Genomic DNA, 16,185 nt, shown 5'->3' with positions numbered 1-16,185 from the left:
TGGAGAAGACTAACAATTCTTTTAATTTTACCAAAACAGATTGGTTTTGCTTGATGCCTTCAATTAAATTTTTTTTTCCAAAATTACTCAAAAAAGTTTCGTAGTTTTTTGCCTGTCGAAAGTCACAAAACGTTTCTGTAAGTGTAACTTAATCAGACTAAGTAATCAAGCAAGCCACATGATGATTCGAAACGTTGCAATAAAAACGCCGAACAATAAAATGACTGACTCTCTAACTGTCGTTGAACTGCCACACGGTAAGAGGTGAAAATTAGATTCTATAGTCATCGACTCATGGACAGGAACAGTGTGCTTTTATGGTCGCTCCATTCGGAGCCAATCTAAATGTGGTTCAAAGATATTGAATATAATAAAAATTAACGATTTTATGCCAATACCAAATTTTGCCCATTCTTGCTTAAATTGGTCAGCAACCCCAAATAAAAATCTCTGAATAAGCGATCACCGTTAAAAACAAGCTCCGTTAATTCCATAAGGGGTTAGTGTTTGGAAAATTTTTGAAACATGGATCAACTCTCAAACACCGCTACCTCGTCAGAGAAAGGAAAAGACTCCAAAATGAGGACTAAATTGGCTTTTTAAAGCAATATAAAATTTTTTGCGATACAGTAACGTCTCAATTGCGCCGAAAATGAGTTTGAATGAGTTTTGAATCAGAAGTGGCTTTGATACGGATAGTTTTAGAGCCGATGTTAAAGTTACTTATACATCTCCCAGAGGTCGCTTAGCGCCAGAAGGAATAGTCTGAAATGTTAAACTTCGTTTTCTTCTTCTTTGCTGGCGCTTTTGTTCGTTTTCTGAGTCTCGATCTTTCTCAATTTCTTTTTGATTGATCGTGTGTATCTCTTAACTTTTCTTAACATCTTGCAACAAGTAACGCTTTCAAATTTTTCCCCAGCTTAACCAGGTAACAATGAGAAGACTGGTTGTTATGTTTTTTTTTGTCGTTTCAACTCTTCCTAAATTTTATTAGTATTCGAGTTTCTTAATTTTACTTTTTATGGTAAGTTAATGCAGAAAAACGATTGAAATGGTTATTTTTTTCCTCTTGATGATAAATTAGCTCTGTTCAGTTGATGATAATTACTAGCATTTACTTTATTCGATTAATTCTAGGTCCGCCTCTGGGCAAAACGGTTGACTTCGGATTGATCGAATTACAGATTTTTGTATATCACAACACAGCCAAAAACCTATCAAAAATAATTGGAAAAACCCCAAATTTTAAAAGCACTTGTGGAAAAAACAATCAAGACAAACATTTGTCAAGCAAACATTCTTTTTGGGTAGGTTGAGTTACAACCCGTACAAAGATTTCCATATTTGAGTCGAAATATTCTATTATAATCGATGTTTACATTCAAAAACGTTGAGAAAACAATTGATTTCAAAGCGCTTTAGAATAAAGCATTTTCTGAGCTCTCCTAAATCACTATAAAGCCCCAATTTTGACAAAAAATTTTCTGCGCCGCTGCAAAACTTTGAAAAACCAGGCCAAAAAAACGTTTTTAGGCAATTTTTGAAAATTTTGACCAAAAAATTGCGTTTTCTCAGAGCGCGCTACCCCCTCAAAATTAGTATATATTGGCGCCAAGGCCCCTTTAGAAAAATTTTAGGGTCCGTCACCAAAAATGGATATCTCAAGTAATTTTTGGGTCGGCAGGGGGTGAAAACCGCTGGTGAAAATATATAATGAAAGACTGAGAATAGAAGAAATATAAACGGCCAGAATTTGGCATAAGTTTTATTGATTTTTATTAAAATTTATTTTGGAAAAATGTCGAATTTCAAAACAAATACCAATTTCGTAATATCAACATTTACATGAACTTCAACTTTACAATATAACAAATTTCATGAACTTCAACTTTACAATATAACAAATTTCATGAACTTCAACAATTACAGTATCGAATTCAATCATATTGTCATAAAAGCAGCATACACTTCCAAATCAATGAGTAATCGACTGTTTTTTTTAACTTTATTAAGTCTTTTCGCAGACCAATCAGGGTGTAATGTAACATTCGGCTACTGTCCTCGTGTCGTCCCGACTCTTGTAGACGAAGAGACACTCGGTGGAAGGTATATATTAGAAATGATCTACACACATTTTGCCCCCTCTGAAATTTAGTGGCACAGTTCGCCCTTAATATCTTACACACAAAGAGCCGTAACAAATGAGTGGTAAATAAGGGTCTAATTGTGCCAGTGTTAAATTTAAGAGGGGCGAAGGATCTACTCAATAATCTCCGCCCCTTTCAAAGAAGGGGGGGGGGGGAGATTGTTAAGTAGATCAAAATGGTCGATTTTCGACCAATCAGAATATAAAGCTCAGTGTTTTTTTTTCACTGACTGTGTTTATGTATAGGGGTGGAGGTTCTTAAGTCGGTACCATAGTAGGGGGGGGGGAGATTGTTAAGTAGATCCAGGGCGAAATGTGCCACATTCTTTAGAAATTTGTTTCTTCTACATGGTTTGCAATCTTAGTGACATCTTCAAAATTTTTGAATTCCTTTGTAAAATTTTAATGAGTGGTAGGTAGCTCTGAAATAAATTATATTCCAATGCTTTTCACTCTGTTTTGAAATTGGAAATTTTTGACTGATAATTTCCTTTTTTTTGGCGTGCGCTTTCTACTCAAAATAACTGGTGGTATATAAACCAGCCGAGCTATCAACCAGGCGTAAGTATTATGTAATAGTTAAGTAACATTTATGCAAACTTAGTTGATTTGATAACTTTACGGCTAAATTTATATGCTCTGCGCATTTCGGCTGGTTTATTCACGCTCAAATAAGTGTATATTGACGTCAAAGGCACCATTGGAAAAATTATTGAAGCTAATTGATCAAAAACTAACTTCAAAAGCATTTTTCTCGAACTGGGTTAGAATAAGACAAAAATTAAAGAAGAAAATTTGCTTGGATTTTACCAGATCTACAATGGCGCAGGTTATTTTGTTAGATTCGAACCCAATTTTTGTACAAAAAGCAAGGACTGCTTCTCTTCAATCTCAACCACGAAGCTTCAAAACTTCCTTTTCTGTCGATATTTAAAAGCCAATTAATCCAGGTCGGACAAAATGTTTTTTCGTCTCAATGAAACCAATCAATCTAATTTTTAAGCAAAACCCGAATCAATGAGAGCAGAAAAATATTATGGCAGTTAATCAGGGGCAGATCTAGGATTTTCTCGAGGGTGGGCGGATTTTCAAAAAAAAATTTCGAAAATTTTGACGACCTTTTTTTTAGGTCGACCAAATTGATTTTTCCAGCTCTCCCAAAGCACTGTTTTGCCCGTATTGTGGCTAAATTTTCTGCAAATTTTCCGCAGGCAAATTTTTGAAAAAACAGTCAAAAAAGCCGTTTTTGGACACTTTTTGAAAAATTTTGACAAAAAAATCGCGTTTTTTTTTGGCACGCGCTCCCCCTCAAAGTTAGTATATATTGGCGCCGAAGGCGCCTTTAGAAAAATTTCAGGGTCGGTCGGCCAAAAATGGATTTCTGAAAAAGTACCAAAGGGGGGACCCTTTGGGTCGGCAGGGGGTCGAATCCCTGAGGGCGGGGGCGTAACTTTACCTTCTCCGATTAAATAAAAAAAATGGAGTGCGGGCAAAAAGTAGCCACATCGTAAGCCAATCAGAATTGAGATAAGAATACAAACGTATGAAATATTATCATTTCTCGATTCTGATTTGCTTACGATGTGTCTACTTTTCGCTACTTAACCAAAGCAAAATACAATTCTCCATCTCACTAAGCTTTTTAAAAAAAAACTACTTACCGTTGCGTGTAAATTATTCGCTTCTGATTGGCTGAAGTATTCGCAATCAAGAACCAAGTTTTTAGCCGATATTAACTTTGATCCGAACGCGCATCATTTCATAAGTTCTGATCAATTTTTTCCAACTTGATTTTTTTCAGGTGGTTTGAGATCGAAGTAGCTAATATGGTAAAAGGAGGCAGAAAAATGACTTGCTCTTTTGTCGATTTTGACATCAGCAACATTGGATTTGGTAAGTCAAATTATGTTTTGATGTACTTTTCAACACCAACTCCATATCATTTTGAAAGTAGAAATCAGCAGCTTCAACTAAATTCTATAGATTGCATTTTTTTTATTTCATTGCTTTTGTTGTAACTAATTTTTACCGAACTGTTACTTCTGAACAACCTTGATAACAACATCTAACAACTCTTCTCGGTTTCTCTAAATAAATAGCTTTTTTCATTTTCCTAATTTGTACCTATAATTTTAAGCTGGCGATCGTCTGGGAATTTGAAAGTATTTGAGAATTATCAGCATCCAATCACAACTGGTTGGTTTCTGACCAACAAGATTTCGAAATTGGCACCCAAAAAATAGTGTAGTAATTGTTTTAAGAAAAAAGAAAAAAAAACTTTTTTTGAAAATTATCACTCCACACGATATTTTAAATTAAAAATGATGAATTTCACCAAAAGCAAAGTAATGAATTAACCAAATAGCATGTCTAAATTCAGTTTGAAACTATTTTATGACGGATTAAAACTCCTCTCTCTTTGTCAATTAACGCACGGAATAAATCGCGGGTCAATTGTCCCAAATTAGCCAAAATGGCATTTTTAAATATCCATATTTTTAAAACAATGAAGGTAAAAATTTGTTTCTAAATTAGAGCTGAAGAAATTATTGACTCTTCGATGGTACAAAAGTATTTGCTCAAAACTTGCTAGTTAAAAAGTCGTAAGTCGTCTTGAGAAAAAAAATCACGCGGACACAATTATTTCATCTCATTCTTCAAAAGTCAGAACAACAAAAAATGAGTTATAACATTACTATTGTATATCAGGGCAAAGCCCTGAATGTTCCAACTGCCCCTTATTCCATATCAAATAAATTTTGGGAATTGAAATTAATGAAAAACTGTAAATTTTGGACAAACTCGAAGATCAATGGTGAAACTCTGAGTCGTACGTAAATAATACGACCAATTAATTGAATTTGGAACAAGTTTTTTTTTTGTGCTGGATTATTCGCCACCCATAAAAAAAAACTCGCGTTTTGCTTTCAGGATTATGGATAAATTCTGCAAACCGCGCTTAAATTAGTTCAGAGCTTTGCCAAATTGGCAATTTTCAAACTCCCAAAAATTTGCAAATAGAGATCGAAGGTAAAATATCTTTTTGAATTTGATTTTGAGGAGTCGATATCGTCAACAGGGCATATAATTTTTTGTCAAAAACTGTTAATTCGGTCGACGAAAATTGAAAGAACAAAAAACACCCCCAGCAAAGTCGGAACATAACGAGAACACATTGTGTTTCTAGGAAGAAAAACACTAAAAGCTCTGCCGGTGGCGTGGCTGCTTTGCAACCGTTTGTTGCTCTCATAAACATTACTTGTATCTGAACTGACACACTGCGCGTATTATCTCAATTGCAGTTTTGCTGATTTTGTAAGAGGCTTGTGATTTTGTAAAAACCCTGGATTTACTCAGTTTCTTCGAAATTTATTAATTGCTGAAAGCTGATCGGGCAACAAGAGGGTTCAGTCAATTATTTTCTGGGTCATTAGAGGTCCCAATCTAGCTATTCGATGTTCTATCTCACAGTTTTGTCCAAAAATTATGGCTACCCTGATGAAAATGGTCATAATGTCAAACTCTGTTCAGTTTCCAAAAGCTACTTTTTCTAAACAACGTTATGTTTGCAAGTACGTCTCCGAACTAAGCTTTTAAGTCCCTTTCGACGCTGTTTTACTTTCTGCACTTTCAAACGCAACCAAAAACGCCATCAAAAGGCATTGAGGTCATGTTTTCAAAAGGACTTTTGAGGTCAATGTTTCCAAAAGGACATTTGAGGTCAACGTTTCCAAACTCCGTTAAGTTTCCGAAATCTTTTTTTTTCCAATTTCCGTTGTATTTCCAAACTCCGTCTCAAACACCTATTTTCTTTCCTTTTGTCTTCGACACTGTTTTATTTTCAGTGCTATCAAACGCAACCAAAAATGCCATCAAAAAGTTTGAGGTCAAATGGTTCGCACCATCCTACCTACCTAAAAACAAGTTCCTTTTAAATGGCGCAAAGGGTTGATTTTTAACTTGATGCATAATAATTTGTTTACCAAATTAGGAATGCGACTGCGAATGAACAGATCTCAAATCTTCCCATCATCTGCAGTTCGGAGTACAGTCATCAACGGTCTCCAGATTCCCTCTCTTTCCCAGTCCCCCCACGGGGCATTTGTAGTGGAGTATCCGGGTGACAAAGTTCCATATGAAGACAGGTACGCGCAATCACATAAAAAAACCATCGACGCAATATTAACCTCGGCCAGACATTTTAAAAGTTATCAGACTCTCGCCCCCCCTCCACCTGCAAGTTCTTACAATTGATCACATTGTCCAGTTGTTATGAAAATTGGCATGCAGACTAACTAGACCAAAACAAACCAATCTGGTTTACTCTTTTTATCAACCTCGTAAAACCACTCGATACATCAAAAAATTCTGGCTCGTGTGGGGTGGGGGGAGGTGGGGGGTTGTGGGGGCGGAAGGAAAAGAGGGAAAATTATTCAACCGGTACTGTCAACCATTTGTCAATCCATCGGTGCTAATTAAATACCGGCAGGTACCGGCCAATGGCGCCGTCTGTCATCCTAGGTGTGACCTCTAACTCTCACTCTCATGCTATACTTGAAAGATTAATTTGGCACATTCTCTATCTGAAACTTACACCACTTGAATCGGATATACAAAACATAATTTAATGATTCTAAAAAAGGCCTGCTGAAGAGGGGGGGCATTGCTGGCCTCCCCTTCCCCTCATTTCATGTTCCCCGGTTTTTACACCATTTTTGGGTAAGCGCTCATATAAATATTGGAAGGCGCCACAATATAAACTAAATTTGAGGAAGAATTGTCAAAAAAGTCGTAGCAACAAAACTTAAATTAGTTGATCTAAGAAATGTAGACATAATTTTTGTTTCTATTTTTTGTCTGTCACCCTTGGTCTGACCTCTAATTCTCACTCTCATGCTAAACTTTGAAAAGATAAGTTGGTATTTCTATCTGAAATTTACACTTTTTGATTCGAATTTTCCACATAGCGCAGCCAACATATCCAACAGAACCAAATGGGGGAAAATTCCACGTGCTAAATGGGAGAAAACTCCAACAGACCCAACAGAATCAAATGGAGGAAAGAGCACTTGGAATAACCGGAATCAGTTCGCCAAACTTGGAATAAACTTCAAACACTATTACTACGGCTGAACGCTTACAGCGACACAGATTGGGAAATTGGCAGCGAATGTGAACGGAAAAAACCGATTCGAAGGCGAACAAATGTTAATATCGATTTCTATCTCTAGCTGGGGGAAAAAGTCAAGACGAGTTACACAACAAGCGGCCGCATCTGGATCTGGGGGGTGACGAGATATCCACAGGTCATAGGCGCAAAAGAGGTGGAATTTCAGAATGCAAGAAAGAAATAAACAAAAGGTTTGAAATTTTCTAACCACTGTCTCCAGCAACACATCAACGAGTTTCTCGAGCAATTCCGCTCAGTAATGAGCGAGTTGGTCGCAGTATGTGACTTTGGTACACTAGAGGTACGCATACTGAGGGATGTCTTCATAGTAAACATGAACAGCCGTGAAGCTCAGAATGAGCTGTGCCGGTCGTCAGAAAGGACGAGGAAGTGTATAGGCTCGTTTTGTCGTACAAGCGGGGGACAAATGTTCCAAATCCTATGTTTCAACAACTGCCGGCAAGAACTGCTCATCGGGTGGTGGCCTTCAGATCAAAAATGAACCAGTGGTAGTCATCTGGGGGTTACCGAAAAAACCGATCACGCGGCAGTGGACCACATCCTGGGCGCGGATTTAACCGAGGTGGAAACAACTCTGCAAACAAGCGATAATATTCCTGTGATCAATCTGGACTAACCCTGATTCACATCACAAAGTGCCCAGCGAAAGGGGTAACATGCAATTATTGTAGAAAAAACCGGCAAAAATCGGCAGAAGCAAACAAGCACACCACAGAGGGCATCAAAGTATTAAATGTTCCAGCACGGGAGTTCAGTTGGATGCGTAAACACAGCAGATACGTCATCACACTCAGGGGAATCGGTTAGTTCGGGTGACTATCTGGTTATGTCAGTCCCGTCAAAACGGTGCAGAGTACTGAATGTCACTGGAGCTCAACTGCCCAAACGGGAAAACCACATGTGTGTGGATAGACAGCGGATCACAAACGGGAAGGCCGCACGTGTGTGGATAGACACCGGATAATTGAAAAGCACCCTCGGTGCGAATAATTCGAATCTACAGGCGTTGACGCTAGAGGATAATGAGTTCTGAGACTGTGAAATTAATCAGTTAAAATTAATGAGGAGAATGAAAGTCGTCCTCGAAACAAATGGATGGGAGACAATGGCGAGGATCAGGTTCATCGGAGGGAGCCCGCTGGGACTGTATGAATGGAACCTAATGGCCAATTTGGGTCTCCAGCTAGTCCAACAGAAACCAAGACGAGAAATGATGTCTGGAGAGCAGAATGCAATCTGCGAGCCGGAGATAACACTGAGCGCGTGGCAGGAAAACTTTATTGAGCAATTTTCAAATATTTTTCATAGGGTAGAAAAGTAAGAAAACATAAGGTACAGACAGAAATCTTTTCCAAAATAGTCCCGGTGCAACACCAAGGCAGAAGGGTGCATATAGCGCTGCTTGACAGAGTCGATGGCAAAATTGCAAAACAACCAAAACGAGGACATATCGAAAAGTTAGAAGAATGTTCAGATAAATTTTTCGTTAGAAGAATTTTGAATATAGAAGTATATTTCGAATATAGAAGAATTGATGGAAACAGAAGCCATTTGATCAGCGAAAAGAAACCCGGGAGAATTTTTTCTACTATGGACCTCACCTACCGGCGAAAACAAATCTACAGTGCCATTGTTCTCGAAAAGGCGGTAAATTCACCGGTACATACAACAAAAAACAATCGCATTCAATTTTACCATCATGCAAAACCAAAATTAGTTCCAAGCCGCCAAAGACATTCATTACCCCTAAATTACCCGACAAATGCGTCAATTGCAGAGAAATTCGTCAGATTAACAGCCTCCGTTAAGAATCTCAAGTCTTTAATTCAGAAAAAAAAGATGACGAACTAACCGAGCCAAAAGAGACAAATAATCCTGCTCAACTCAATTTTTGGCAATCGAATATTTATCTGAATGAACCAAAAATTAGTTTTCTTGCTGCGGTAGACCGTTTTTTGCGTTTGTCGTCGGCTATAGTGCTCGGAAACAAAAGATCGGAGATTTGCAAAAGTTCAAAAAAACGAATGAAATCACCCACGGAGTTCCCCGCAGGGCTCATATTGACCGAGGGACGAATTTTATGTCAAATGAAGGTAAAGCGTTTCGCATCGGCGAAGGAATTGAAATTGTTAAATTACCGGTCAATGATTAACGTGCATCAGGTTGCATCGAGCGGTTCATAGGCAGTCTTAAAAACTCGACATTAGGATTCAGGAAAGAAAAAAACCGAAATCCTTTTGGAGAAAATGATTGAGAGTGCCCTAGAAGCTTTACGGTTTTCAGCTAATTTGGCTATCAAAGTCTCCCCAAACGCGAGGCAAATACAGTTCTGCGGAGCTCTACAAACAACACTTGTTGCAAAATCTGAAATGGGCACGGGTACTAGAATAACAATTTTGCTTTTTAAATGATAACGACTCTGCAGCACAGGACTTGCCAAACCCGCCAAATTCGGAGTTCGATCGGATCTAATGGACGGCATTAAGAATCAAAGCCATCCACGGAAGCTAACTGAGGGACACACACTGAACCAGGGGGACGAAACTATATCTCGGAAGCAAGCATCGAGCGCAGATACTCTACCAGGGACTTCAGGCCAACTTTATCAACGTACCGGAGACCGGAATCTGAGGAGGTCTAAAACAAATTGTGTCTGAATCAAAATTTGAAAGTGCAGACACACTAATTCTAGAAAACGGCATTGTACTCAGGAAGTTGGTGGTGAAAAAATTTAATAAGATCAAGGCACCAGCGGGGCTGGCATAACCACCTACTCCACGTGATCTGAAAAGGAAACAACTCAAAGGAAGCAAATAAGGACCGAAAAATAAAACCACGAGCAAACTGAGTTCAAGATTCGAGGCATAAAGCAAATCGGAGAGCGAAAACATTTGCGAGAAGATTCTCCTGGCAACAAAAAGTATAAGTGCAGAATGGAGCAGCAGCCCTACAGTGAAACCGACCGCCGAGCTAGAAGGGCAAAAGGAGACGATGGAGCGAGTAGAATACGAACCGAAAGAGCAGAGAACACGAAGCGAAGCGTAGAAATGGAAACCACGGCGAGTAACATGTACACATAGCAACTCCAGCGGCCGAAACAAAGAAATCCGGACAAAACAACGATTATTCTCCTGTAGCAGCCAAGACTCGAACAGCAGCTAAGACGAATTTTCGTCAGAAAAACCGGGCGGAAGCGACCCGCAGCCACAAAGATCGTCAGGGTCATGATTCACCAAATATCGAAAAAGAAGGGAAAAGAAAGGAGGAAAACGAAAACTAAACACATTTCTGTTCTAAAATTTAGGGCCCAGAGAGGAGAAAGCTGGTAGTTGATTAAAAACTCAATTTCGTATCGCTATTTGTTGATAGTTTTAGTCATGCTAAAACAATCTGAAATGAAATCAGGAAGCAATGTCCAGATCAATCAAGTTAAATTTCGTGTCCTTAAAAATTCAGTCATCATCATTCATTTATTTAAAGTTTCTTTTATTTTTCACAAGAAAAGAAATAATTGACATAGAATGCTATTTCAGTTCACACAAGTTTATTCAATCGGTACTGTCAATCATCTGTCAATCCATCAGTGCTAATTAAATACCGGCAGGTACCGGCCAATGGCGCCGTCTGTCATCCTAGGTGTGACCTCTAACTCTCACTCTCATGCTATACTTGAAAGATTAATTTGGTACATTCTCTATCTGAAACGTACACTACTTGATTCGGATATACAACACATAATTTAATGATTCTTACAATGGCCTGCTGAGGAGGGGGGGGCATTGCTGACCTCCCCTTCCCCTCATTTCATTATGCCCAATTGTTGCACCCATTTTTGGGTAACCGTTGACATAAATATTGGAAAGGTGTCTTAGGCGCCACATTACACATTACACACTAAATTTGAAGAAGAGGTGTCAAAAAAGGCATAGCAATAAAAATCAAGCTTTTTGTCAATTTTTTGTTTTCTTTTTGTTTTCAAAATACTACTGCTCACGCCACTGGGTTCTTGACATGAACCTTTCAGATATAGTATCAAGAACCAAGTATACTCCACGTCTAATTTTTCATGGATTGGATCATTTGTTTGGCGACAGAATTATCTTTTTTTTAGTCCAAACTTCCACGTTCTTCACCTGGACGAGGAATCTTGCCTGTTGTACTACTGCAACTACAACTACTTCCTGACCTCCAACTTTGCCTGGATACTAGCCAGAAATAGGACCCTGGATCACGACAAGGTCATACAGCTGATGATCGAGTTAACATCCTCCTAACTGAACCAAAAACCGGATAATATTCCCCTCATCTCCTTACACTGGCCAGATTAAGTTTTTTTTAAAGGAATTTCTGGGTGAACTGAGAAAACATTCGCAGGTGGGGGAGGGAAGGGGAGGAAAAAGAGCCGTTTTCTTGAACGCAAAAAGTCATTTTTTTCCGCCGCGAGATTTTGAATGATCAAAACAATGGGAAGGCTGTCTATGCGCGGCCTTAAAACCCGAATTATCCGTGCTAGAAAAAAAATGCATAGCACCATACATTTGACGGTGATCGCCTAATTTACAAATAATTTACAATTGTAAAAACTTCAATGACTGCCCATCCCTTTTCCAAACTGATGCAAAAATAATAAATTTTTTTAAATGAGCAAATAAATTGTTCGGCTCATTATGGCAAAACCAGTAGTTTTTCTTGATTTTGACGGTGTGTGTAAATGGTGGGTATTTTTGGCTGTTCTCGCCATCTGAGACTCGAACCAGTAACCTCGAGTTTACCAATTGAAACATAGATTTACCATGTCTCCAGTGATTGTCGAGCATAGTGTTTCATACATTTTTACACATCACACATTTTTAGGTCGTTCAATTTGATTTTAGCTGTCACGCTAAAGCCCAAAAAACATTACTTTTTTTTCAAAAAAGCAGGCCCAAAATATATCTAAAGTTACTTTTCAATTTGACTCGACGATAAGAAAAAAAGTTAACTCGATTTGTGAGGTGACACTACATTTTTAGGTCGTTCAGTTTCATTTAAAGCCCAATAAACACTCCATTTTAAAAAAAGAAAAAGAAAAAAAGCAGGCCGAAAAGTTTTATTTCAATTTGACTTGACTACGATAAGAAAAAGAAGTTAACTCGATCTGTGAGGTAACACTACTGAAACGAAAACTGGAGTTCAACCAGGCGCAAGTGGGACACTTCAGTCGCGTAAGACAAAAAGACTGCGAGGAGAAATTTAGTGAAAAAGATATCTAATTTTATCCGTGAAAACAGATTGGCAGATTTAATTTCTAGAAAAAATGAAATATTTTATATTTATATATTGGGTAAAGTCGTTATATATGAGAACTCTTGGTGATATAGCTGTTCAAAATTTAAAAAACTTAACTTTAGAGTTGTCCAAAGTGAATTTTAATTGACATGGGAAAATCAGGGATTGACATTAAAAGTTCATCCTTTTGCTCTTTTTGAGCATATTTACAACTTATGATTCATCTCTTGGACACATCTCTTCGTAAAGATATAAAAAATTAAAGCAGCTCAAAATTTCTGAAACTGCTTTTATCTCGGAAATGCTTCAAGAAAACTAAGATTCCCTTTTGGTTGCAAAATGTATTTTGAGTTTTGTTGCAGGAAATTTTGTCAACACCTTTCCAGAAGTCCGCAGCCAATGTTTTATCTTAGTCGCACGCCCAAATTACTATCTCGAGTCGCGTGGCCAAAGTATTTTTTCTTAAAAAGCTTCGTCAAAACCAATCTTGGGTCGCGCCGCCACATTTTTAACTTGAATAGCGCCGCCAAAGTCCTACCTCAAATCACGCCACCAATGTTTGATTTTATGGTGCACCGCCGAAGTCGTATTATGAGTCGCGCTGCCAGAGTATTCTCTTAAGTCGCGCCGCCAAAGTCTCGTCGTAAATTATGCCGCTAAAACCGTTTTTGAAACGCGTTGTCACAGTCTTGTCTTGTCGAATTCATATTTTAAGTCGCATCGCCAAAATCGTATCCTAAGACGATCCAAGCTTATATCTTGAGAAGCGGGGGGGGGGGGGGGGGGCAGAGTGTGTTTTTTTAAAAGTTGCACCGCAAAAACATTATTAGACGCGCATGGTGAAGCGCATGGAAAAAAAATGAGTTTTTCGTTTTTTTTTCTTGCGTGTTTGTTTTGTACTTTGGGTTTTTGTTTTGTCACACTGGTCGCGTTATTTTCTTACGACTCGCTTTTTGCAACATTTCATGGGATAGCACGGCCAAAGTTTTAGGAAAAGACTTTAAGCTGCGGTTAGGTTTAAGCATGGAGTGTAGTGGCGCGACCAAAGAAAAAATTTTGAGCTTCGGTCCTACTTAAGAAAACTCAGATGACACGCTTCAGGAAAAATTGGCGGAAAGACTTAAAAAAATTAACGCGTTTTCAGACAAAACTTTGGCAGTTCGTTTTAAGAAGAAAATCTGGGCGCGATATGGAGGAAAATATTGCGACACGTCTCCAGAAACGACCCTTAGCCGGGGCGCGACTGAATAAAAGACTTCTCACTTTGCGCCGGTTTAGATTTTCCGATTATCAATTGCGCTAATCGCGTCATTATCTTTTGTCACACTTGTTGTGCCATTTTTAAATTTCGCCACGGTGCGGCTTTTCATACGTTGCGCTTTATCCTACAGTTTTTTTTGTCACGCGATCAAAGCCTTAGGAAGAAACTTCAAGTGCGGTTAGATTTCATGCCTGAAATCTAAAGGCGAGACTCGAGAAAAGATTTTCGCCACGTGACTTTAGAAAACAGTGGTAGCGCAAACTATGTATAAAAAAAATTTGCAAGGTATCTTAAGAAAAAAATTGGCAGTGCGACTCAAGAAAAGGCTTTGACTCTTGGCTTGACTTAAGAAAACATGGTGGTGGTACGATCTAAGAAAAACTGAAGGCACGACTCGGAAACCGTTTTGGCGGTACGAATTAAGATAGACGGGCATAAGATAAGACTAGGACAATAGTAAAGACTTCATCGGCGCGACGATCTAACCCTTGAGTGAATGACATCAGACACAACCCTTAGCCGCAGCGCATTTTAACAAAATACATTGTGTTTTTTGTTTCATCGCACCATTTTCGTATGTCGCCCTTTTTGCTACGGTTTTTGGGTCCCGCGGATAGAATCTTAAGAACAGAATTTGAACTACGGCTAGGATTAACTTTTGAGCATAAAGACTAGGGAAACGGCAAAGCTATGGGAAACTACGCTCATCCGCATCAAGACTTGAAAATACACTCAGCCGCGGCGCGTTTCGAAGAAAATGAGTTTTTCTTTATATTACTTTAGTTGTTCGTTTTGAGATTTTGGTGTTTTTTTTTGCACAGGTCGCGCTATTTTCCTGTGACTCGCTTTTTGCAACGACTCATGGGGTAGCGCGGCCAACATTTTAAAGAAAACTCAAGACAAGAACTTTGGCGGCGCGACTCAACAAAATAATTTGAGTCTCGGCTCGACTTCAAAAAAATCAGATGGCGCGATTTAGGAAATAATTTTTTGCGGGAAGACTTAAGAAAAAACGGGCGGCCCGTATTCAGATACACTTTTGGCAGCTCGATTTAAGAAAAGTCTCTGGGCGCAATAGTGGTGACAACTTTTGCGGCGCGACCGACCTCAGAAAAGACTCTTAGCCTCGGCTCGACTGAATTAAAAATCTGCTTTTACGCCCGTCTAGATTTTCCAATTGTTAGTTGCGCTAATCGCGTCATTTTCTATTGTCACGCCTGTCGTGACATTTTTTATTATCGCACCGGTTGCAGCATTCAAAAATTTGTTCTTTATGCTACGGTTTTTTGGGTCGTCACGCTTTCGAAGCCTCGGGAAAAAACTTCCAGTGCGGCTAGAATTCAGACTGATCCTAGTGACGAGACTCAAAGAATGTTTTTCGCCACGTGACTCTAGAAAAAACTGGTAGCGCAAACTAAGTAAAAACTTTGGCGGCGCTTCATATTAAAAATTGGCAGTGCGACTCATGAAAATACTTTGACCCTTGACTTGACTTAAGAAAACATGGTTGTGGTACGATCTAAGAAAAACTGAAGGCACGACTCAGAAACCGTTTTGGCGTTACGATTTAAGATAAGACTGGCGTAAGATAAGACTAGGACAAAAGTAAAAAGTTTTTCCGCGCGACTTGAGAAACAACCCTATTTCGCTGTGCGTTTTGGGAAAAGATTGGTTTTCATTTCGTCGCTCCATTTTCTTACGTCGTGCTTTTTGTTACGGCTTTTGGACAACTGTCAGAATCTTCAGAAAAGAATTTGAGCTACGGCTAGGATTAAACTTTGAATATGAATTCTAAGGAAACGAGTCAAGAAAAGACTTTAGTGGGGCGACTCAGAAACCCTTTTGGCTTGAGTGTTGTGTTCCTTCGCACCGGTCGAGCCATTTTCTTATGTCACACTATTTGCTACGGTTTTTGGGTCGCGCGGCCAATGTTTTAAAAAAAGACCCTGAGCTTCGGCTAGGTTTAAGCTTTGAGCATGAAGTGTCGGGCAGCGACACAAAAAAAAGACTTTAGCGGCGCTGCTTAAAAAATGGCGGAGCGACTCAGAAACCGTTTTGGCGGTAAAATTTAAAAAAAGACTAGCGGAAGAACAATAGAAAAAATTTTTGAGGTGCGACTTCAAAAACGAACTACCCCTAGCCGCGACGCGTTTTAAGAAAAAACCTTGGCGTCGTGATATAAGAAAACAATTGTTGTGCGATTTTGAAAAATTGTCTTAAGAAAAGACTTAAGCGGCGCGACTCAAAAAAATCGTTGAGTCTCGGCCATGCATAAAAAAAATAGGTGGTGCGACGTAGGAAAATTTTTCGCGTAACTAT

At 38.9% G+C, this 16,185-nt stretch overlaps 1 protein-coding gene across 1 annotated transcript; it reads left to right on the top strand.

Annotated features, from left to right (window-relative positions):
- The first annotated feature begins 1,883 nt into the window (after positions 1 to 1,883).
- LOC134855538 (uncharacterized) lies at positions 1,884 to 12,743 on the top strand. Its single transcript, XM_063872080.1, has 5 exons — positions 1,884 to 2,106; positions 3,948 to 4,039; positions 6,138 to 6,291; positions 11,449 to 11,575; positions 12,482 to 12,743. The coding sequence occupies exons 1-5, from the start codon at positions 1,910 to 1,912 to the stop codon at positions 12,587 to 12,589; spliced, it is 678 nt and encodes a 225-aa protein (XP_063728150.1). The 5' UTR covers positions 1,884 to 1,909; the 3' UTR covers positions 12,590 to 12,743.
- Positions 12,744 to 16,185: the final 3,442 nt, after the last annotated feature.

The sequence above is a fragment of the Symsagittifera roscoffensis genome, chromosome 10 (assembly GCF_963678635.1).
Source record: "Symsagittifera roscoffensis chromosome 10, txSymRosc1.1, whole genome shotgun sequence".
In the NCBI taxonomy this organism is placed as follows: domain Eukaryota; kingdom Metazoa; phylum Xenacoelomorpha; order Acoela; family Convolutidae; genus Symsagittifera; species Symsagittifera roscoffensis.
The sequence above is the reverse complement of the archived record's forward strand: the minus strand, read 5'-3'. Positions and strand labels throughout refer to the sequence as shown.